Source organism: Cherax quadricarinatus, chromosome 27, assembly GCF_038502225.1.
Source record: "Cherax quadricarinatus isolate ZL_2023a chromosome 27, ASM3850222v1, whole genome shotgun sequence".
Classification (NCBI taxonomy): domain Eukaryota; kingdom Metazoa; phylum Arthropoda; class Malacostraca; order Decapoda; family Parastacidae; genus Cherax; species Cherax quadricarinatus.
The window spans coordinates 25,255,197-25,278,607 of record NC_091318.1 but is presented as its reverse complement, the minus strand read 5'-3'; the positions used below and the strand labels follow the sequence as shown (position 1 = coordinate 25,278,607).

The window sequence follows — 23,411 nt, the reverse complement described above, 5'->3', positions numbered from 1 at the left end:
TACTGTATGAGCTGTTAGGTACCCTGTAAACCCAGAAAAATAAAATCAGTACTGGAGAGTCTTCGTTTACATTCGACCACGCGTAACATGACTCGGTACTAAGTGTTGATTAGACTAAGGGCAGGATAGACGTATATTACCTAATGACTCCCAAATTGAGCTGCTGGATTTTGACGGGGGGATCTGAGATTTCTTCTGATTAGAAGGGTGTTGCACTCGGTACCCTCCTGAAGGATAACCTGTTTCTGGGGGTCACGTGACTTGAAGAGTATCAGTATTGGCTCAGCATCTCTTGTCTTAAAACCTCTAGTTATCCTTGCGGTAGCAATGGCGAGATTGTTCTGATCCTTGAATGTGGGATTTTCAAACTTCATAACATCAAAAGTCTAGCACATGGATTTTTCACACTATTGAATGATTTGAATTTGTCTTCTACTTCGTGACTGTCTTTATTTCTTATATTATTTTATAGCAGAGCAGTTGAAACTTACCATTGTTAAGCACACTATTGTCTGAGGCCAACTAGAAGATTTGATTTATATCTGCCTGAAGATTCGTTGTCTAAGACAGATGCCACTCTTGAGATTTTGGTGTCGTTAGCAAAGGATGTTAGGTGCTATGATTTATTTATTTATTTTTAACACATCGGCCGTTTCCCACCGAGGCAGGGTGACCTGAAAAAGACGAATCACAGCTGCTGAACCATTATGTCAGAATTACAGAGGCACTAGAAGACGACCAAAACGTAGATGTGATTTACACAGATTTTGCGAAGGCGTTTGACAAATGCGATCATGGAGTGATAGCGCACAAAATGAAGGCCATGGGTATTACGGGGAAGGTAGGTAGGTGGATTTTCGGTTTCCTAACACACAGAACACAAAAAGTAGTAGTGAAAAGGCAAGATCCAGCATCAGCAAGGTCAAAAGCTCAGTGCCCCAAGGCACTGTCCTGGCACCTCTGCTGTTCCTCATCCTCATAGCAGACATAGACAAAAACACCCGGCACACTTTTTTATCATCATTTGCAGATGACACTAAAATAAGCATGAAAGTCAGTACAGTAGAGGACACTGAAAAAGTACAGGAAGACATAAACAGGGTTTCCTTGTGGGCAGTGGAGAACAATATGGCGTTCAGTGGTGATAAGTTCCAGCTGCTTAGGTATGGAAAGAATGAAAAACGCAAAAGGAACACTATTTACAAAACTCAAGAGGGTCACCAGATAGAACGTAAGGAACACGTAAAAGACCTAGGAATAATTATGTCAGCGGACCTTTCTTTTAAAGACCATAACAAGACAAAGATCATGACAGCCAGGAAGATGACTGGGTGGGTATTGAGAACTTTCAAAACGAGGGAAATAATGCCGATGGCGACACTATTCAAATCGCTAGTGCTCCTTCACTTAGAATATTGCTCAGTGCTGAGGGCCCCGTTCAAGGCAGGAGAAATATCAGAGCTGGAACAAATACAGAGATTGTTTACGGCTCACATTGAGCCAGTAAAGCACCTAAACTACTGGGAACGCCTGCAAGTCTTGAACATGTACTCATTGGAGTGGAGGAGAGAGAGGTACATGATAATATATACCTGGAAGGTACTCGAGGGCTTGGTCCCAAATCTGCACACTGCCATAACAACATACTGGAGTGAGGGATATGGGAGGAAGTGTAAAATAAACCCAGTGAGGAGCAGGGGTGCGATGAGAACAATAAGGAAACACTGTATCAACATCCGGGACCCCAGACTTTTCAACATCTTATCAGAAGATATCAGAAACACTGCTGGAACAAGTGTAGAAGCCTTCAAGAGGAAATTGGACAAGTATCTTTACCAGGTGCCAGATCAACCAGGCTGTGATGGATATGTGGGGCAGCAGGCCTCCAGCAGCAACAGCCTGGTTGACCAAGCAAGCACCCGATGAGCCTGGCCCATAGCCGGGCTCAGAGAGTAGATAAACTCTCGAAACACTTCAAAGGTATAAGGTATATCATCACTATTACCGTCTTGCCAGAAGCATATCTCTACCCTAACTTCTCACATTGTGAAAATCTTCGAAAGAGTGACGAGACGACAGATTACAAATTTTGTGGACCAGCACAACCAGCATAACCCAAACCAGCATGGTTTTAGAGCAGGGCGATCATGCCTGTCGCAGCTGCTGAACCTTATGACAGATGTGATAAATGGTTTAAAACTGACAAGTTGAAGATTGAGACACTTTTGCAACATATGGGAATCTTTATTGAGGACACGTTTTGCCACACAGTGGCTTCATCAGTCCAATACAAAGCAGAAAGGTGTAAGGAGAGTAGGATTATTACGAAACATTTCGTAATAATCTATTGTTTTTTGTGCTTGTTTATTGAGTGCAACTGCTAAATAAGCCACCATGGGGCCAAAGAAGTTTTGAGTGCCAGCCCTTTGATAAAGAAGGTGAGAAACATGATAGAATTTAATGGTGGTAGAGGGTGGTAGTGGTTGTGATGGTGGTAGTGATTGTGGTAGAGCATGGTAGTGATTGTGGTAGAGGGTGGTAGTTATTGTGGTAGAGGGTGGTAGTGATGGTGGTAGAGATAACCTCTCCTTCTCCCCTCCTCGCCGTCTTCCATGCACCAACAAATCTTCAGTAAAGGTAAAAGTGATATAAATGTTCATTTATCCATTTTATTAGTGCATTTTTTTTATATATTTTTGGGTATCTGGAATGGATTAATTGGATTTACATTATTTCTTAAGGGAATATTGCTTCAGTCCTTGTTGAATTTGGTTTTCGTCAGACACTCTGGAATGAATTAAAGACGAAAACTGAGGTTCCACTGTATACAGTCGCCTCTTACAACTTGCTTTGTTTACAGAGGAAGAATTCTGTTCCACTTCCCCATGGAGATAAGTGGGAATAAACAAGAACAAGAACTAGTAAGGAAAATAGAAGAAAACCAGAAGGGTGTGTGTATATATATATATGCTTGTACATGCATGTGTAGTGTGACCTAAATTTAAGTAGAAGTAGCAAGACGTTCCTGAAATTTTGCACGTTTGAGACAAAAAAAAAGACACCAGTAATCCTACCATCATGTAAAACAATTACAGGCTTTCATTTTACACTCACTTGGCAGGACGGTAGCACCTCCTTGGGTGGTTGCTATCTACCAACTTACTACCTATTACTCAACAGGTTTAATTCCCTACAATTTTTACACTATTGTCCCCCTCTCCTTTATACAGTGAAAATATGCATGCTGTCTTCTAATCCCAAGGTATCTTCCAAAACTATATCCTCACTTGCTTTTAACATTTTTGTCTTGATCCCATCAATTCTGGCTGCTCTACCCCCATTCATTTTACACGCTGCCTCATGCACCACCACAACTTATATCTGGCCCTTCCTCACTTCTAGTGCTTAAAATCACTGTCTCCCTTTATTCATTCACATTTAACAGCTCCTCAGAATATTCCCTCCATCTTCCAAATGCCTCTAACACCCTGTGTAAAAACTCCCCTCTTCTGTTTTTAACTGTCAAATCCGTTTGTTCCCTAGGCTTTCTCAACCTATTAACTTTTACTGCACACACTAACACTGCATTCTTAAATTTTCCTCATATGTACCTCTTCAACCACTTCATTACCTATTCACTCAGTAGCCCATTTTTCTCCCAGAAGTTGCTTTTATCTTACCTCGACTACCTCCTCCTTTTGTTTATAAGCTTTCACATTTGTCTTACTTGCAGATGCCATTTTCCTTCTGCTCCATCTACCTCTTACTCTTAATGTGGCTACAAAACTAAGTAATGATCTGATATATATAAAGAAAGAAAAACATATCTGTTGCTCTTTTATAAACATGCACATCAGAAGTCTACCCATCAATCTTTTATCCACCAGTACATCGTCCAACAAACTATTGCCATTAAATGTGTATGTATAGTGTTCATACATACAGTATTAAAAGTAAAACAGTGTAGTGCTGTATAATTTTTCATCTGTATTGTTAAAGAGTATGGGAGGGGGGTTTAGCTCTGGTTATTTATTTATACAGTATTAGCTCCCTATTTAGGCAGTTTTGTAACAAGTTTTGTATTGTGTTTCAGAGTTGCGTTCGCAGCTGAACGAGCAGCTGCGAGCACTGGATGGTCGTGTGGATACACAGACTGCGCTGGTGAATGAACTACAGGACTGGTTTCGACGTCGTGCTGAGCTGCATCAGGATTATGCTACAAAGCTTGACAAGTTGGCAAAGTCCCTCCAAGCCAGGCACAAAGAACAAAAGGCAAAGTAAGAATTGAACAGTCCTTGTGAACTTACAGGTGCCCTTGATTGATTATGTTTTTTTGATTTGATGTCATATTTGTTATGGGCAGTTGTTACACCTAAGATCCAACATGATCATGATGCATAAAATAGAGTGCAGGCAGCTCTTTGGTTTTATTAAGTTATACAGGCCTGCACATTCTTTCAAAAATGTCACTCTCTGAAGTACGTACTTGATACACAATCTCATATAGATTGCCTATTCTTTTAATTTGTGGATTTTTTGACACCATTTTTTGACACCACTTGCATCACGCTTGCATCTCTTTGAGGTTATCCAACTCTTGTAATTTCTTCTGCATTGTCATAGATTAAGGCTTAATCTTCCTCCCACCTTTAGCATAACCAACAATACTTTTGGGTGTCATGGATGTTTGCAGAGAATAGAAGGTGTAATTGTCATAACGGTAATGGAATCCAAATATGAGACAGCATGAATGATGATCATGTTATAGAGGGGAAATTTTGGGCCCTTGGCCCAAGTGGTGCCAGACAGATTGCATTGCATTCTCTTTGAAAATCTTAATTGGCCTCTAGTGCTCTGTAAAATAGTGTTTGTACATTGAGAGAAGTTCGAGTTGCACCTTATTAATTCTCTTGTGATGAATTTTCTTTACAAAGGATCACGCAGGAGGTATTTTAATGAATGTGAGTAGTGAGTGTACAAGATACAGAAGAGCAAAGCAATTGGTTGCTTTCCTTAGTGACATAGCATTTTATCACTTGTATCATCTTTCTGGCAGTGGTATTTTTTCTAAAATGATCACACTCGATTTTTTTCCTGTAGTGTCTTATTTCGCATGAATTGTTTTACCGCCAGTTCAACTTTAAATGTTTATTTTTTCCATAATAGAGGAGTTTAAATTTCTTGAACATTAGTTTAAGATTTGTTAGAGATTTGTTTAGACTTGCACTTTCGTTGACTTGCATAAAAATTATCGTCTGTTTTCATTAGTATAACTTGACAGGCAACAGAGATACCATATGTTTTATTGTATGCTTGTGTTCATACAATGTAACATTCAAAATGATGCATAGTAATTAAATAGCCTTTATTGAGCTTAATGTTGCATTAAAGGTGCTACATCAATTTGGCTGGCTCATTCAAGTAGAACTAGGAATGATAATGGGAGTGCACCTCTCATTCAGAATTGTGTATTGTATCATGCTCACACTACTGTTCTCTCTTGGTCATCTGCTATATTATTGGACTTAAACACTACATACAATACTGTACCCCCAGTATACATGTATTTGCTTTCACATTCTTTAAAGTTATTTCAGGGGGGGGGAGGGGTTGGACCTTGGTCTTATTGAGCACAAATAGGTTTCTTGTTAGTTCTTGGCAAGTAATGTTGGGCCTTTACTATTTTATGGAGGAGTATCCTGGACATAGGTGCCATCCCACAGTCATTAAACATTAAAATTTAATAATACTGCCCACTTCACAAAGGGGAAAGTAAAACAATTGCAAAATACTATGGACCCATAGTGCTAACTTTATACATCAAAATCTTTGAGCAGGTCCTTAGAAGCAAGATTGCCATTCATGGAATCACAGTAGTTGCACAGTCCAGGGCAGCATGGCTTTAGGACAGGCTGTTCCTGACTTTCACTACTGCTAGATCATTATGACATGGTCCTGGATATGCTGGAAGACAAACTAAGTGCCAGTGTAGTGTATACAGATTTTGCAAAATTGTTCAGTGAGACCTTATGTGGTGTGATAGAGCACAAAATGTGTGCGAAAGGAATAGCTGAAAAGTGGGCAGATGAATATTTAACTTCTTAGCAAACAGAACCCAGAGGGTAGTGACAGAAGTCAGAGGCTACCACAGGGAAAAGCTCTGTTCTTCATGGCACAGTCCTCACCCCACTTCTGTTTCTTAGTCTTGTGTCACACATCATCAAGGATGTAAATCAAGGCACCATAACATCCTTTGCTGATGACGCTAGAAACTCGAAGAAGTTGGTGGCCATGTAAGATAACAGATCTGAAAGTGGTTATAAATCAAGTCTTCCAGTGGGCCCCAGACAACAATATAATGTTTAACAAGGACAAGTTTCAGTTGCTCTGCTGTAAAAGAGTGGAGGAAATATACAGTAACGGAGTACATTGTCAAACATCTGAACTACTGGGAAAACTTGAAGTTCTTTCAACTGTATTTCTTAGAATGTAACTGAGAAAGGTACATTGTAATTGATGCCTGGAAAATTATGGAGGGAGTGGTCCAAACATGAACTCTGAAATCATGCTGTATGATGCCAAGAGACTGGCAGAAGGTGCAAAAAGTAGAAGCAGGATGAGTACATTAAGAGAGAGAGAGAACTGAATGAGTGTTGGAGGTTCCCAACTCATCAGCACCCTTCCTCAAGAGAGAAAATTCCTGATCAGCCAGACTGATTCATACATTAGACTGTGGCTGACAGTAACAGCCTAGTTGGTCAGACCTTGATCCTGGTCTGTGACTGGGGCCAAGGGGATGCTGACCCCTGGTAACATCCTTTGGGCATTTTTCAGTACCTAAACTATAACATTTTTAAATGTCTTTGTATTATTTTGTCACTTCTGTTAGTGTCACTGATGATGATAATCATTTTCAGACGTGAACAGCTGCATTTGTTTAGTGTGTACAGTTGTTGGAATTCCTTAGTAAACCAAACCAGAAAAGATGCGCGGGACCAGGCTGCCATGGCTGATGTCTACCTCAACAATGTCATTCCCAGATTTACCCAAGTTCAAGATGACGTTCAGAGAATTTACAAAAGGGTAATTTGTATACTATAATTGTAGTTCATACTTTATATTCAGAAATTTAAGCTGTGCACTTTAGTTTTGTACCTTTTTCATAAGAATTAAACATTGATTTATGCTCCTGTTTCTCTTTTATCTGTATAAAGGGAGGGGTGGGAGGAGAATGTCACAAAGCTGAGAATTCTATACGTACTTGGAATTATGTAAAGTAAAAGGACACAAATGCAACTAATGTGACATTTTTATTGTGGCAACGTTGCCACAGTAAAAATGTCACATTAGTTGCACTTGTGTCCTTTTACTTTACATGTTGTTGGTAATTCTACCAACTTTATTACTTGGAAGTAGACTGGACACATAAATGCAAGGTGGAGGATAGTAGATGACATTGTGATGATATGAATACGTACAGTCGATATGTCACTCAGTATAGGTTTATTAAGAATGCAGAGGATTGCTTGTGAAGATCCTTTGAAACCTTTGCAAATTATACACGTGATTGAGCCCTTTTGCATACATAAGCTTCACTTTCCTCCCTTAAACAGTACTGATCTCCAAAAACAAGCAAATCAAATTAAGCAGCAGCAGCAGCTAGCTGATGTTGCTTTTATTAATAACTCAGTATTTCCAGCAATTTTCAGGTTTCTTATCTGGATACCACTTGAAATGATTGAGAGCCAACACTAAACATTAATTACAGTGAAATCAAATTAAATTCCTGAAAATAAACTACCCCAAAAATCCTTATTCCTAAATTATGGAAGTTTTTCTCAGTAACTTAGGAATAATAATTTTTGGGGTAGTTTATTTTAATAATTTCAGAGGTTAAGTGGGAACAATGAAAGCTCTGTAATCAGGTGAAATAATGAATATTTTATGTCTGCTAGTGATATAATAGTAAAGTTCTGTATGTCACCCTAGAGCCCATGGAAAAGAATGAGACTACTTTGTATTTTTATCTTGATCATATCTGTACCATTTTTTTCTATTGTTGCTATTTAGAACTATTGCCTTTCAGTGTCGAGAAATTGGGTACGAGAGTCATGAGGAGCTTCTTAAAGTACTACACGAGTTGCACACTACTATGCGCACATACCACACATACCAGACGGAGTTCAAAAATGCGGAAACAAAGCTGCGTAATTTTGAAGCTCAGAGGAGTAAACTGGAGCAGGCCATTCCCAAGGAGAAACTGGAGAAGAGCAAGAAGTTCCGGGTCATTGAAAAGGAGATTCAGAAAGTAGGTTTTGAAAGATACTTAACTCTTTATTTTAAATTTGTTTTTCTTCTGTAATGGTAGAATCTTTTTTTTTGAAGTTAGACACCAAAAATATGAAATTTAATGGTAAACTTGCAGAATTACGCAGGCACAAGGTTAGCAGTCCTGGTGCAATTTACCCATTGGCAATTTCATCTAATGGGAGTCCTATTTTAAGCAAATTCCATTGCTCAATTGTCAAATTCTTAGCTATTTTGCTAATATGCCTTATGTTCTATCAATTGAGCATAAGAAACTGACCATTCATCTATCAAAATGATCCTCTAAAGTGTGCAGAAGTCAGTAATTTGTCCAGTTGTACACAAAATTAAAAAAAATGCAATTTAAAAACAGTTCAAAGTAAACACTAGACAATCCAGGCATTAAAACACTTGCTCTGTTCATTAATTAAATCCACTGGCCTCCTATGTTACACTTGCCTTCCATTGAATTCATTACACAAAAAGTTGAAGATTTACCTTATTTCCTGGATAATAAAATATAGCCAGGAATGATTGGTCATGGTTTACAGCATCCCAATAATTAAATCAGACCTAGTAAATATCCAAAAAGTAGATCAGGGGGGTGTAGGGGGGCTTTATGCATCCTCAGGAATATCAAAAAAACTCAAACATTTTCATTACTTTGAGGCCAATTTCATCTCTATTTCAGTAGTATGTCTTCATTCTATCAAGTTATACAAGGAAACAACCAATAAAACCTTAAAAACCATCATAGACAACACCTTCAAGTCACAATTTTAAACTAAACACAAGGTCAGAGCTTTGCTTTTCTCGTCATGCACTGTGAGGGGCAAGACACTCACCTCACAGATCTATTTTTTCATCTGTGCTAAAATTTGCCATTCACATCTTAACTGAGTGAGATGAGCTCATGATGTAGATCTATGTGACGGACCTTGGCATCAAAAACAGTTCTGTGTGATGGACAGTGAAAGGGTGAAGGACTCTGCTATACTATATAGTTGTGATAGCACTACTGTGTTTTGTAAAAGTAAAAGTTTTTGGCTGTATTACTGACACAGAATCTGAGTGGTTAAAGTTTATTTTCTAGTTAAGACGGAGAGCAGAATAGCAGATGAACAAGGAGGCTTTAGGAAGGGTAGGGGATATGTAGAGCAGTGAAGCATATAGATAAAAAGTATTTAGTTATAGGTAAAGAGGTTTTTATGGCATTTATGGATTTGGAAAAGTTGTATGATTTGGGTAGAGGGGCAATGTGGCAGATGTTACAAATGTATGGAATAGGAGGTAGGATATTGAAAGCAGTGAAGAGTCTCTACAAGGATAGTGAGGCTCAGGTTAGAGCATGTAGGTGAGAGGGAGATAATTTCCCAGTAAAAGTAGGCCTTGGACTGGGATGTGTGATGTCACCATGGTTCAATATATTTATAGATGGAGTTGTAAGAGAAGTAAATGCTCAGGTGGTGGCAAGAGGTGTGGGGTTAAAAGATAGAGAATTTAACACAAAGTGAGAGTTGTCACAGTTGCTCTTTGCTGATGACACTCTGCTTTCAGGAGATTCTGAAGAGAAGTTGATGAGTTTGGTAGGGTATGTAAAAGAAGGAAATTAAAGGTGAATATAGGAAGGAGTAAGGTGACGAGGATAACAAAAAAATTAGATAATGAAAGATTGGATATCAGATTGAAGGGAGAGAGTATGGAGGTGAATGTATTCAGATATTTGGGAGTGGACATGTCAGCAGATGGGTCTATGAAAGATGAAGAGAATCATAGAATTGACAAGGGGAAAAAGACGAGTGGTGCACTGAGAAATCTGTGGAGAAAAAGAACTTTGTCCATGGAAGCAAAGAGGGGAATATATGGGTGTGAGGCATGGGTGGTGAATGTTGCAACAAGGAGAAGGCTGGAGGCAGTGGAGATGTCATGTCTGAGGGGAATATGTGGTGTGAATATAATGCAGAGAATCCATAGTTTGGAGATTAGGAGGAGGTGCGGGATTACCAACTCGATTATCCAGAGGGCTGAGGAGGGGTTACTGAGATGATTCGGACATGTAGAGAGGATGGAACGAAATAAAATGACTTGGAGAGTGTATAAATCTGTGGTGGAGGGAAGGCGGGGTATTGGTTGGCCTAGGAAAAGTTGGAGGGAAGGGGTAAAGGAGGTTTTGTGTGCGAGGGGCTTGGACTTCCAGCAATCACGTGTGAGCGTGTTAGATTGGAGTAAATGGAGACAAGTGGTTTTTAGGACTTGATGTGCTATTTGAGTGTGAGCAAGGTAACATTTATGAAGGGATTCAGGGAAACCAACAGGCTGGACTTGAGTCCTGGAGATGAGAAGTACAGTGCCAGCACTCTGAAGGAGGGGTGGTAATGTTGCAATTTTATAACTGTAGTGTAAGCATGCCTCTGGCAAGACAGTGATGGAATGAATGATGAAAGTTTTTTCTTTTTCAGGCCACCCTGCCTTGGTGGCAAATGGCCGATGTGTTAATAATAAAAAAAATATTTATGATATCCTCTATACAGGCTATTTGTGTTTTAAAGTGATGTGCTGAATTTAGGGAAGAAATCAAAGGAAGAAAACTTAAAACAAAAAAACTGAAACAGTAATAAATACCATACAGGCATGTAGAAGAGACAGAAAGTAACATAAAAATGTGTAAAAAGGGAATTAATGAGTAGAAGAAAGAATTATGGGTTATGGAAATCTTCTATAGGGTAAGAGTGATGATGTAGAAGAAATGATGAACTGCTTATGCTGGGGTAATTCATATGATTTGCAGACTAGCAATTCCCCAGATTCACAAGTATATGCTCTAAAGAGGCCTCCGGCAGATCCAGAATTCCTGGATTTGCGTATTGTATACATTACCACGTACTAAATTTGCAGTACTTTGATGACGATGATAGTATTAAGCATTGAAAGGTGACTTGGATATAGTATCAGGCTGTGTGTTAAAAAAAAAAAATGATAAAAAAGGCATGTGCAGCACATAAGTATTTTTGTTGTCAAAACAGCAGGCTTTTTCAATTGAATACAGGTGAATGTCATACTGGAAACAGCAGTAGTAGTAATTTTGAGGTGATTAGTCCCTCAGCCTTGAGTCTAGATTAATCAGTCTCTTGGTATTGTATTCCATCAATATGATAAGTTTATTTTAGATTTGGGTTTTTGTTTTACTCATTTTGTACTTGTAACATCACTCTAATCTGGTTATTATTGACATTCTTAAGAAATGAGGATAATAATAATAAGAAATTTTGGTGTTGGAAAGCCATCAAGTTAGAAAAAATGTTAGATTGAATCTATTCACTGTTTGGCCACTAGTAAAAATTTTGGTAATGAAAACGTGCAAACCACGAAGCCCGTGAATTTGTAAGAACGCCTGTATTTAATATGAATTAAAACTGGTTTTCCATTGTTTGTGTGCTTCCCAGAAACATGTGAATTAATCGCAGATTTTTGAAAATGTTATTGGGAGATCCTCAGGTAAATCCCATTTGTCAGATTTTTCTAATTTAGGTCCAAATAATTTGAAGGGTTACTGTAGATGGATAGTTATATAAATATTTTGTCTAATTATTATGTAGGTTTCACTATGTTGGTAGTATGTGCAAAAAAAAGTGATAACTCATTAGGCATGCTATTGCCATTTTGCAGAGGAGTAACAAGTACATGGATGCCAAGCTGAAAGCTCTGAAGGCTCGTAATGAGTATATTCTTTCTATGGATTCTGCTAATGCTGCCATCCATAAGTACTTTGTGGAGGACCTCTCTGACATAGTTGATGTGAGTATTTTCCGAATTATATTTTAAAGTAATCCTCTTATTACACTGGGTCTTTTAATCGAAGTCACATTTGATTCTGTTATAAATTCTAACCATGGTAGTCCTGCATCTTGTTTAGTGCAGATTCTCAAGCTATGTGAAGGTTAATATACCGTTTAAAGCAATTATAAATTTTAGCATCCATGTGCAAAGCAAGAAGCATTTTTTTGTAAAACATATCGGAAATTACACTACCTTAGTACATAATGTAGTTATCAGTGAAGCTTTTCCTAGAAGAATATGACTATTATGCATGTCCTTTTGAGAGGAAGCTTCTATTGTTATATGAAATGTACCCATTAAAAATGTAAATGAGTTAAAAGAGAGTCCCTACTTGTAGTATTGAATTGGGAAAACTCAGCAGCAGTAACTTCTATTCTCAGTTCTTCACCAAAATATATGCACATAGAGTACCTTAGGAGAGGTGTGGTGAAAGTGTTTCTTCCTTTTCATGTCGACCTACCTCGGTGGGAGACGGCTAGTGTGTTAAAAAAAAGTTTTAATCTTTTTCAGTGTATGGACTTTGGATTTCACAGCAGTATAGCCAGAGCCCTACTTACTCATGTCTCTGGGGAGGAGTGCCTCCGAAGGAGCCTGCAAAGTGGTATGGATGATCTCAACAAATCCATCAACAACCTTGACTCTCGCTTAGACAAGCAGAGATTCTTAGAATTCAACAATGCAGCCTTCATGCTTCCTAAGAAATTTGAGTTCCAAGGGCACAAAGGAGATGAGGTGAGAAAGTGAAGAGTTGGTTGGGAAGGGCAAAACGGTCACCTTTTAGAAACTAAGATATCTTGCAAAACAGTTTATTTTAATAGAACTATGCAGTAATTTGAAATTATTATTAAAGAATTTTTATCTGAAATATAACTGGCTGTATTTCTCTCTCCATACTTTTTTTTAACAATCTGTTGATGTATAGCATGACTAGCTGTGGAAAACTTTAGCCTCACACAGTCCTCAGCACAATGTCACATCTACATTATACTTATATTATCAAGGGATGGGATGATGCCAAAATTTTTGCTGTTAGCAATACCGATCCTCAGTTTTAGGCTAATACTGATACTGTCAGAATTAGCCACTACCCAATTAGCTGATACCCACAGATACTTATACAGGTCAGCCATCACTAATCTGGCATCATTGGGACCTGTAGTGTGCTGGATTAGTGAGTTTGAGAGATTACAGAGTGGTAAGATTAGAATATACTTAATTAACCTATCAATAGAGAGACTTTCTGTTACATCTTCCTCATTTTCATCACTGCTTTCTCATCCACTGGCTTTCTGCTGCACAATTTCTGAGTCAGTATAATGATGAAATTTGAAATTATGCTAGCTGAAATTAGTGCCAGATTACTGATGGAACCGGATAATTGATTGCTGGATTAGTAAAGTCCTACCTGTACTCAATTTTGGAATAATACTAATACTGTTAAGATTAGCCGATAATATCAATATCAATACTTTGGGATGCCCTTACTATTGTAAAACATTAATTTCTCCATTTTACTATTAATCCAATTTTAGAACTGCTTGCCATTAATTTTGCGAAAGTATTAATTCATTAATGTATTAATGTATTAATTCAAGGATTATGTGGAGTAAAATAAAGATTGGATGTGAAAAATGGGTTATAATAAGCATGTATGCACCTGGAGAAGAGAGAAGTGTAGAGGAGAGAGAGAGATTTTGGGAAATGTTGAGTGAATGCATGGGGAGTTTTGAATCAAGTGTGAGAGTAATGGTGGTTGGGGATTTCAATGCTAAAGTGGGTAAAAATGTTATGAAGGGAGTAGTAGGTAAATTTGGGGTGCCAGGGGTAAATGTAAATGGGGAACCTTTAATTGAGCTATGTGTAGAAAGAGATTTGGTAATAAGTAATACATATTTTATGAAAAGAGGATAAATAAATATACAAGGTATGATGTAACACGTAATCAAAGTAGTTTATTAGATTATGTATTGGTGGATAAAAGGTTGATGGGTAGGCTCCAGGATGTACATGTTTATAGAGGGGCAACCGATATATCGGATCATTATTTAGTTGTAGCTGCAGTTAGAGTAAGAGGTAGATGGGAAAAGAGGAAGGTAGCAACAACAAGTAAGAGGGAGGTGAAAGTGTATAAACTAAGGGAGGAGGAAGTTCTGGTGAGATATAAGCGACTATTGGCAGAAAGGTGGGCTAGTGCAAAGATGAGTAGTGGGGGGGTTGAAGAGGGTTGGAATAGTTTTAAAAATACAGTATTAGAATGTGGGGCAGAGGTTTGTGGTTATAGGAGGGTGGGGGCAGGAGGAAAGAGGAGTGATTGGTGGAATAATGAAGTAAAGGGTGTGATAAAAGAGAAGGTAGCTTATGAGAGGTTTTTACAAAGCAGAAGTGTTATAAGAAGAGCAGAGTATATGGAGAGTAAAAGAAAGGTAAAGAGAGTGGTGAGAGAGTGCAAAAGGAGAGCAGATGATAGAGTGGGAGAGGCACTGTCAAGAAATTTTAATGAAAATAAGAAAAAATTTTGGAGTGAGTTAAACAAGTTAAGAAAGCCTAGGGAAAGTATGGATTTGTCAGTTAAAAACAGAGTAGGGGAGTTAGTAGATTGGGAGATGGAGGTATTAGGTAGATGGCGAGAATATTTTGAGGAACTTTTAAATGTTGAAGAAGAAAGAGAGGCAGTAATTTCATGCACTGGTCAGGGAGGTATACCATCTTTTAGGAGTGAAGAAGAGCAGAATGTAAGTGTGGGGGAGGTACATGAGGCATTACGTAGAATGAAAGGGGGTAAAGCAGCTGGAACTGATGGGATCATGACAGAAATGTTAAAAGCAGGGGGGGATATAGTGTTGGAGTGGTTGGTACTTTTGTTTAATAAATGTATGAAAGAGGTAAAGGTACCTAGGGATTGGCGGAGAGCATGTATAGTCCCTTTATATAAAGGGAAAGGGGACAAAAGAGACTGTAAAAATTATAGAGGAATAAGTTTACTGAGTATACCAGGAAAAGTGTACGGTAGGGTTATAATTGAAAGAATTAGAGGTAAGACAGAATGTAGGATTGCGGATGAGCAAGGAGGTTTCAGAGTGGGTAGGGGATGTGTAGATCAAGTGTTTACATTGAAGCATATATGTGAACAGTATTTAGATAAAGGTAGGGAAGTTTTTATTGCATTTATGGATTTAGAAAAGGCATATGATAGAGTGGATAGAGGAAATGTGGCAGATGTTGCAAGTATATGGAATAGGTGGTAAGTTATTAAATGCTGTAAAGAGTTTTTATGAGGATAGTGAGGCTCAGGTTAGGGTGTGTAGAAGAGAGGGAGACTACTTCCCGGTAAAAGTAGGTCTTAGACAGGGATGTGTAATGTCACCATGGTTGTTTAATATATTTATGGATGGGGTTGTAAAGGAAGTAAATGCTAGGGTGTTCGGGAGATGGGGTGGGATTAAATTTTGGGGAATCAAATTCAAAATGGGAATTGACACAGTTACTTTTTGCTGATGATACTGTGCTTATGGGAGATTCTAAAGAAAAATTGCAAAGGTTAGTGGATGAGTTTGGGAATGTGTGTAAAGGTAGAAAGTTGAAAGTGAACATAGAAAAGAGTAAGGTGATGAGGGTATCAAATGTTTTAGATAAAGAAAAATTGGATATCAAATTGGGGAGGAGGAGTATGGAAGAAGTGAATGTTTTAAGATACTTGGGAGTTGACGTGTCGGCGGATGGATTTATGAAGGATGAGGTTAATCATGGAATTGATGAGGGAAAAAAGATGAGTGGTGCGTTGAGGTATATGTGGAGTCAAAAAACGTTATTTATTGAGGCAAAGAAGGGAATGTATGAAAGTATAGTGGTACCAACACTCTTATATGGGTGTGAAGCTTGGGTGGTAAATGCAGCCGCGAGGAGACGGTTGGAGGCAGTGGAGATCTCCTGTTTAAGGGCAATGTGTGGTGTAAATATTATGCAGAAAATTCGAGAGTGGAAATTAGGAAAAGGTGTGGAGTTAATAAAAGTATTAGTCAGAGGGCAGAAGAGGGGTTGTTTAGGTGGTTTGGTCATTTAGAGAGAATGGATCAAAGTAGAATGACATGGAAAGCATATAAATGTATAGGGGAAGGAAGGCGGGGTAGGGGTCGTCCTCGAAAGGGTTGGAGAGAGGGGGTAAAGGAGGTTTTGTGGGCAAGGGGTTTGGACTTCCAGCAAGCGTACGTGAGCGTGTTAGATAGGAGTGAATGGAGACGAATGGTACTTGGGACCTGACGATTTGTTGGAGTGTGAGCAGGGTAATATTTGTAATAAAGTTGGTAGAATTACCGACAATATGTAAAGTAAAAGGATACAAGTGCAACTAATGTGACATTTTATTGTGGCAATGTTTTGCTCTCCAGGAGCTTTATCAAGCCATTACAAACAATACATGGACACAGAGGGTATATAAAGGCACCTCACTCTGAGCCTTTATATACCCTCTGTGTCCATGTATTGTTGGTAATGGCTTGATAAAGCTCCTGGAAAGCAAAACGTTGCCACAATAAAATGTCACATTAGTTGCACTTGTGTCCTTTTACTTTACAGGGTAATATTTAGTGAAGGGATTCAGGGAAACCGGTTATTTTCATATTGTCGGACTTGAGTCCTGGAAATGGAAAGTACAATGCCTGCACTTTAAAGGAGGGGTTTGGGATATTGGCAGTTTGGAGGGAATGTTGTGTATCTTTATATGTGTATGCTTCTAAGCTGTTTTATTCTGAGCATCTCTGCAAAAACAGTGATAATGTGTGAGTGTGGTGAAAGTGTTGAATGATGATGAAAGTATTTTCTTTTTGGGGATTTTCTTTCTTTTTTGGGTCACCCTGCCTCGGTGTGAGACGGCCGACTTGTTGAAAAAAAAAAAAAAAATCTTGTAGCCTTCCCATGTACATCCCTTATTGTGTGGCTACACTCTCCAGTATTTACCACTTGTGTTCTTTCCAGTAATTTGTTTGTTTTTTCCATTTTCTTATAAGAAAAACATTATTTAATTGTTTTTACTCATGTTGGCTCTGTTTTTTTGTTATACTGTGATTAGATACTGTGTATTTTTTATTTTATCTCTTCTTTTTCTTATTCGCTCTATGGACTAGTATGTGGCAGGCACTGTTACGCTGCAGTGCCAGACTCATGAGGATTCCATTACAACCCAGGTGAACCAGGTTGTGGTTAATCGACAAGTGCAAGAAGAGATGGAGAAACGTTATGCTCACCTTGTTTCCAGACTCACTAGCCTCAAAACAGAATCTGAAGAAACTTGGAAAACTATAGAGACAGCAGAAAAGACGCTGATGGAGATGATCAACCAACGGGACTACGACTGTGCTCACTATTTTATTGATGAGCCACGCCCTGATAACAAACAACCAGAGTCTATGCTCATCAAAATGAAGGCTGACAGACAAGAAACAGAAGACTTTTATCTTAGTGTAAGTGATATGATTTTATAAAGATTTATGTATGCATAGGTTAAATAGATTTAGTTACTATGCAGTACAGTAGCTACCTTTATATGGAGTAGTTCTACCTCATCTGTGCACTGTTGAATATTTCTGGTAAAGGGATACTCTTTGGTTTTGCAATGTTTGATTTACTTTTCCAGTGCTTCAGTTGTGGTCAGTATCTAGAGTACATCATTTTATTAACTTGTAACTTGCACTGGAGCGACAAGAAATAAATTGGACTGTGCTACAGTGTGGCACACTTTCCTTAATACTATGATGTGCTGAATAGTCTCTGTTAAAAGTACTGGCCCATAAAGTGTTTAGAGCAAATTTTCTGAAAGTTTTGTGGTTTACTGCTTTTTAGATCCTGTCTTGAAAAAAAATTTAATGTTAATTACATTAGAAGTTTATACCTAACAGTGGCAATTTTTAAACTTATCTGTACTATACAGACTTGTCAGATTGGCCAATCTGGGAAAGTTTTATGACTGCTTCACATGCTATTTATTGTTTTGATAAATTTCAAGTATTCACACATACATACTAGTATGTGGCTGCCTACACTCGGAATAAATGGAGGCAAGTTATTTTTGCAACTTCATGTATAGTGTGAGCAAGGTAACATTTTTTAAGGGATTCAAGGAAACTGGTTATCTGGAGTGCCTGCACTTAAAGGAGGGGCGAGTATATTACTCTTTGAAGAGCCATCTGAACTGTGATGCCAGCACACGTCTGGCAAGACAGCAGTTGAATGAGTGATAGTGTATGTTTTCCTCTTTTTGTCTGGCTTATCTGTCCTCAGTGTATGAGAATTTATTCTCAGATTATTTTTTTCAGAAATTTCGTGAATATACCCTTGGTAGCAACCTGATCACTCGACTACAGGCTCGGTATGAACTCATGCGAAAGGCTCTTGGTGATGAAACGCAGACCACCTCCTCTCCTACACCGACTAGGTAAACATTTTATATTGATAATTTTTCATTTGGCTTACATGCTTCATGTAATATATGGTTCTAAAAACTCAGTTGATAGTAATTAACATGTATGTACCAATTCAGAAACCTTGTGAACAAACCTCGCCGTCGTCGCATTGGACGGAATCCTCTAATGGGTCAGCCTAAGCTGTTTGGTGGGTCATTAGAGGAGTACCTGGAGGCAACTGGTCAGGATATACCACTCATCATGAAGTCTTGCATTAGGGTCATCAATCACTATGGTTGGTATTGATACCTCTTGCATTATGGCTTGAACATGTACTATACCTGTGTGTTACATGTATTCAGCTTGGAATAAAATAACTTAAACAAAGCCTTAATAACATTTTCATTGTATTTGCAATTTTATTAATTCCCATATTGAGTTGCTTCAAACAAATTATTCCTGAATAAGTTTCTGAGCTATAATTCCTAAATTTTAAACTGTTTATTGTCATTCAGTTTTGACATAAGTTTTGTCTTAAACAACATTAGCCTATCATGTCTCCTCATGCTACTTGCTGAGTATATATGATTGTTTATTTTATTTCTTTGGGCTGCTAAATTATGTTTATCATCACTGCTACATTTCATTAATTTTATTACTTTACTGTCATCTCAGTTACCATTCTTAATGCATTCTACTTTTTCTTGCAAAGTATCCTATGTATGCTTTAGGTTTTTATAATATTTTTCATATTTCTTTTGTTATACACTAATGTATGTATGTATGTAACTGTCTATGAATCACAGACTTCTGCTTTAAAGTAATTTCATTAATCATCATATGCATCTTTTACACATTAATATATGTTTTATCATTTTTGTTAAATTATGCATTTCATTCATTAACTTGCAAACCACATTTCATTGCAATCTGCCGAATAGAGTAGACCCTAAAGTAATGTGAGGGTTATGTTCCCTCAAAGTGAAAAAAACATGGGGAAAAAATAATTTCGTTCCTTGAAATTCCTCGAAACGTCAACACATTTTTTTGAAAATGCAGTAGCTTAAAAAGTCAAAAGAAACAACTTCATCTTTCCTTAATTCATTGACTGTTTTGGTTGTATATATACGTCTTACGAGCCAGTGTTTTGGACATACAGTGGACCTCCGCCTTACGATATTAATCTGTTCCCAAGAGCTCATCGTAAGCCGAAATTATTGTTAGCCGAATTAATTTTCCCCATAAGAAATAATGGAAATCAAATTAATCCTTTCCTGTCACCCCAAAGTATGAAACAATTTTTTTTTACCACATGAAATATTAATTTTAATACACACAAACCAAAGAAGACATGCACAATTACTACTCTACTAAAAATAGAATACATGACACTTACCTTTATTGAAGATCTGTTGATGATTGATGGGATGGGAGGAGGGGAGAGTGTGGAAGTTATTGTTTAGAAGGGGAATCCCCTTCCATTAGGACTTGAGGTAGCAAGTCCTTTCCTGGGGTTACTTCCCTTCTTCTTTTAATGCCACTAGGACCAGCTTGAGAGTCACTGGACCTTTGTCGCACAACAAATCTGTCCATAGAGCTCTGTACCTCCCGTTCCTTTAAGACTTTCCTAAAATGGGCCATAACACTGTCATTGTACAGGTTGCCATCACGGCTTGCAGTAGCTGTGTCAGGGTGATTTTCATCCATAAAGGTTTGCAGTTCAACCCACTTTGCACACATTTCCTTAATCTCTTTTTTCAATTCCATACCAATTCTCGCCCTTTTTACCACAGGGGTGGCACTAGAAGCTTTCTTGGGGTCCATGGTGACTTATTTTGCAGTTACAAGCACTAAAAACACTGGGATAATGTGAAATGTACCAAATGTATGCGTAGATGGGACTGCACTGGCTGGCTTGTAAACACTGGTGCTGAGGCCACACGTGGGACGCGTCCTGGACGAATCACGTAAGGCGAGTTTTTTATCATGAGGCGAGGCAAAATTTTTGCGTTCAAATGCTTCGTATGGCGGATTTAACGTAACTCGATGCGTTCGTAAGGCGGGGGTCCACTGTATTAATACGCATAAATTCTAGCGGCTTCAAATCAAGCAGGAGGAAGCTGGTAGGCCCACTTTTGAGAGAATGGGTCTGTGTGGTCAGTGTGCACCACATAAAAAAATCCTGCAGCACGCAGTGCATGAGAAAAAAAAAAAAAAGCTGACCGCTATTTTGGATTAAAATGCTGAATTTGAGGTGTATTTTCATATAGTATTTAACGTTGTATTCTAGTTTTCATGGTCTCAAGTGATAAAATGGAAAACATATTACAGAAATAGAGATGATTTTGATTAGTTTCACGATGAAAACAACCTTGAAATTGAGCTCAAAGTAGCGGAAATGTTCGATTTTTTACCAGTGTTCAGGAGTAAGCAAATCACACCACACGTCCAATACACGTCAGCTGGGGGGTCTAATATTCTTTCACTAGTGTACTGATATTATTTATACCATTTTTACAATAATGCAGTAGTCTGCATAACAGTATATATTGTATTTTTTGTATGAATAAAAAATCAAAATAGAAAGCAGTAGTAATTTAAGAGGGGCCTAGAAATGTGACTAATGAACAGAGGATGTTATTTTAGTGCCAAGAATGTCTACATTGTTTATTCTGGACCCTATTTTGAAATTGGCATCTTTTTAATTTGCGTGAAATTGGCCAAATTGCCAATTTCTGACCACTTTATTGGGTAGTTCAGATCGGTAAATGGGTGGTTTCTTGTACTCAGCTGATAGAAAAAAATTGAATTCTAAAGAAATAGATATGAGTTTGGTCAACTGGAACAATGGAATTGGCCAAAAACAGGGCTCAGAGTTGGCGAAGTCACCGATGCGTATATGTCGCCGAGACCTCTAACTTCATGGGAGCGTAGGTCCATGAGTTTTCGACCAAATTTCGTACTTTTGGTGTCATTACCATCGGGAAAAGATTCTCTATCATTTCATAAGAAAAAATAATTTTTTTTTTTTTCCAAAAATTTTGCGACATAGAATGACAGTTTCAGAAAGGGGCTTGCGACAGTCAAAAGGTTAAATTGTGGTTGCTGTTGCTTGTTGATGTGTGGAGAAAGTTAATATGGTCTGTACAATACATGTACACACATCTTCAACTACTGGTCAACATTGGTATAAAAAAGTTACATTGAAGGTAATGTGGCCTTGTGCAAAACCTGTACAATTATTTACTATACCACCATCTGCCTGGGAAAAACTAGTTGCTGACTCATTTAAGTGTGTACTCCTTCCACAGAAACTGGGAAGCAAACTCAGTATGCATAACTGACAACAGTGCTGCAATTAAGATCATACTGTACATTACCTACACAATTTGTAAACTTTGCAGGGAAGATTTCCTTTGACAATGTGATCACTTGACACACATTCATACCATTCACTACACAGTTTTTCATTTGGGTGATATGATTGATATCCAGAGATGAGATGGGGTGATGATTTCCAGATTAGCTCGTTCAAGACATTGGGTCAGTCACAGCACACTTTCACAAAGCAGCTGAGGCAGTGTGGTTGGGCTGGCAAAAGATGATGCAGTTCCTTCTTTATAAAAAGTGACCTTGCCCATTGGCATGGAGGGAAAATTTCTTGCCGCATGATCACTGCTAGCCTACCAGTGATTACTGCAGTTACTTAGAGGGAATGTAAATGCAAATTGAAGTGCAGAGTGCAGTTTTTCAACCATGTGTTGCTAAATTAGCACTGTAGGGAGTCACATTATTCAAGAAAGTGTCTACTGTATTTTCAAAATGATCATTGTCTAATGAGGACTGCAATGTTCATTATTTTTACTTTGTTTCCTTATCTTTTCATTAACTTTGTTGGACATTTTTATTTATCTGAATCATTCAGATTCTTTCCTTGTATATTTATTTTATTATAGTTTTTCTCCTTTTTTTGAGGTTGTGAAGCATGGGTTGTGAATGCTGCTGTGAGGAGAAGCTGTAGACAGTGGAGATATCTTTTCGAAGGACAGTGTGTGGTGTAAATATTATGCAGAGAATTTGTATCTTGGAGATTAGGAGGAAGAGGTGTGGGGTTACTATAAATATTATCCAGAGGGCTGAGGAGGGGTTGTTGAGATGGTTTGGACATTGAGAGATGAAGCAAAATAGGATGACTTGGAGTGCTTATAAATCTGTAGTGAAGGGAATTCAGGGTGTCATCCTAGGAACGGTTGGAGGGAGGAGGTAAAGGAGGTTTGTGTGCAAGCTGCTTGGCCATCCAGCAGGCTTGTGTGAGCATGTTAGATAGGAGTGAATGGAAGCAAATGGTTTTGGGATTTGACATACTGTTGGAGTTTGAACAAGGTAACATTTTGTGAAAGGATTCAGGGAAATTGATTAACCAGACTCAAGTTCTGTATGTGGTAGGTACAGTGCCTGCACTCTAAAAGAGGGATGGGAATATTTGCTGTTTGGAGGAGCATCCGAACTGTAGTATCAGAGCGCACTTTTTTTTTTTTTGGGGGGGGGGGAGATTGTCACACTCAGCGGGAGACGGCCGGTGTGTTAAAATGAGAAAAACTACATGATGGTTGGTTGCATGTTTCTGAGAACATGTTTGCATTGCAGATGCATTTTTTTTTCAACAAGTTGGCTGTCTTCCATTGAGGCAGGGTGACCCAAAAAGAAAGAAAAAATCCCCAAAAAGAAAACTTTCATCATCATTTAACACTTTCACCTCACTCGTACAAATCACTTTTTGCAGAGGCACCCAGATACAACAGTTTAGAAGCATATATGTATAAAGATATATAACATATCCCTCCAATCTGCCAATATCCCAAACCCCTCCTT

At 38.2% G+C, this 23,411-nt stretch overlaps 1 protein-coding gene across 12 annotated transcripts in view; it reads left to right on the top strand.

The window, feature by feature from the left end:
- LOC128691132 (SLIT-ROBO Rho GTPase-activating protein 1) overlaps window positions 1–23,411 on the top strand; it is a 609,659-nt gene that overhangs the window by 505,049 nt on the left and 81,199 nt on the right. For 10 of the 12 annotated variants that reach the window (XM_070089119.1, XM_070089122.1, XM_070089123.1 and 7 more), the window contains 8 exons: window positions 4,094–4,277; window positions 6,918–7,083; window positions 8,087–8,308; window positions 11,974–12,102; window positions 12,655–12,876; window positions 17,265–17,600; window positions 18,453–18,571; window positions 18,677–18,834. In XM_070089119.1, coding sequence (XP_069945220.1) covers window positions 4,094–4,277; window positions 6,918–7,083; window positions 8,087–8,308; window positions 11,974–12,102; window positions 12,655–12,876; window positions 17,265–17,600; window positions 18,453–18,571; window positions 18,677–18,834 — 1,536 coding nt within the window. The remainder of the gene's footprint in view (window positions 1–4,093; window positions 4,278–6,917; window positions 7,084–8,086; window positions 8,309–11,973; window positions 12,103–12,654; window positions 12,877–17,264; window positions 17,601–18,452; window positions 18,572–18,676; window positions 18,835–23,411) is intronic. The other 2 variants (XM_070089128.1, XM_070089120.1) reach the window with 1 other exon arrangement.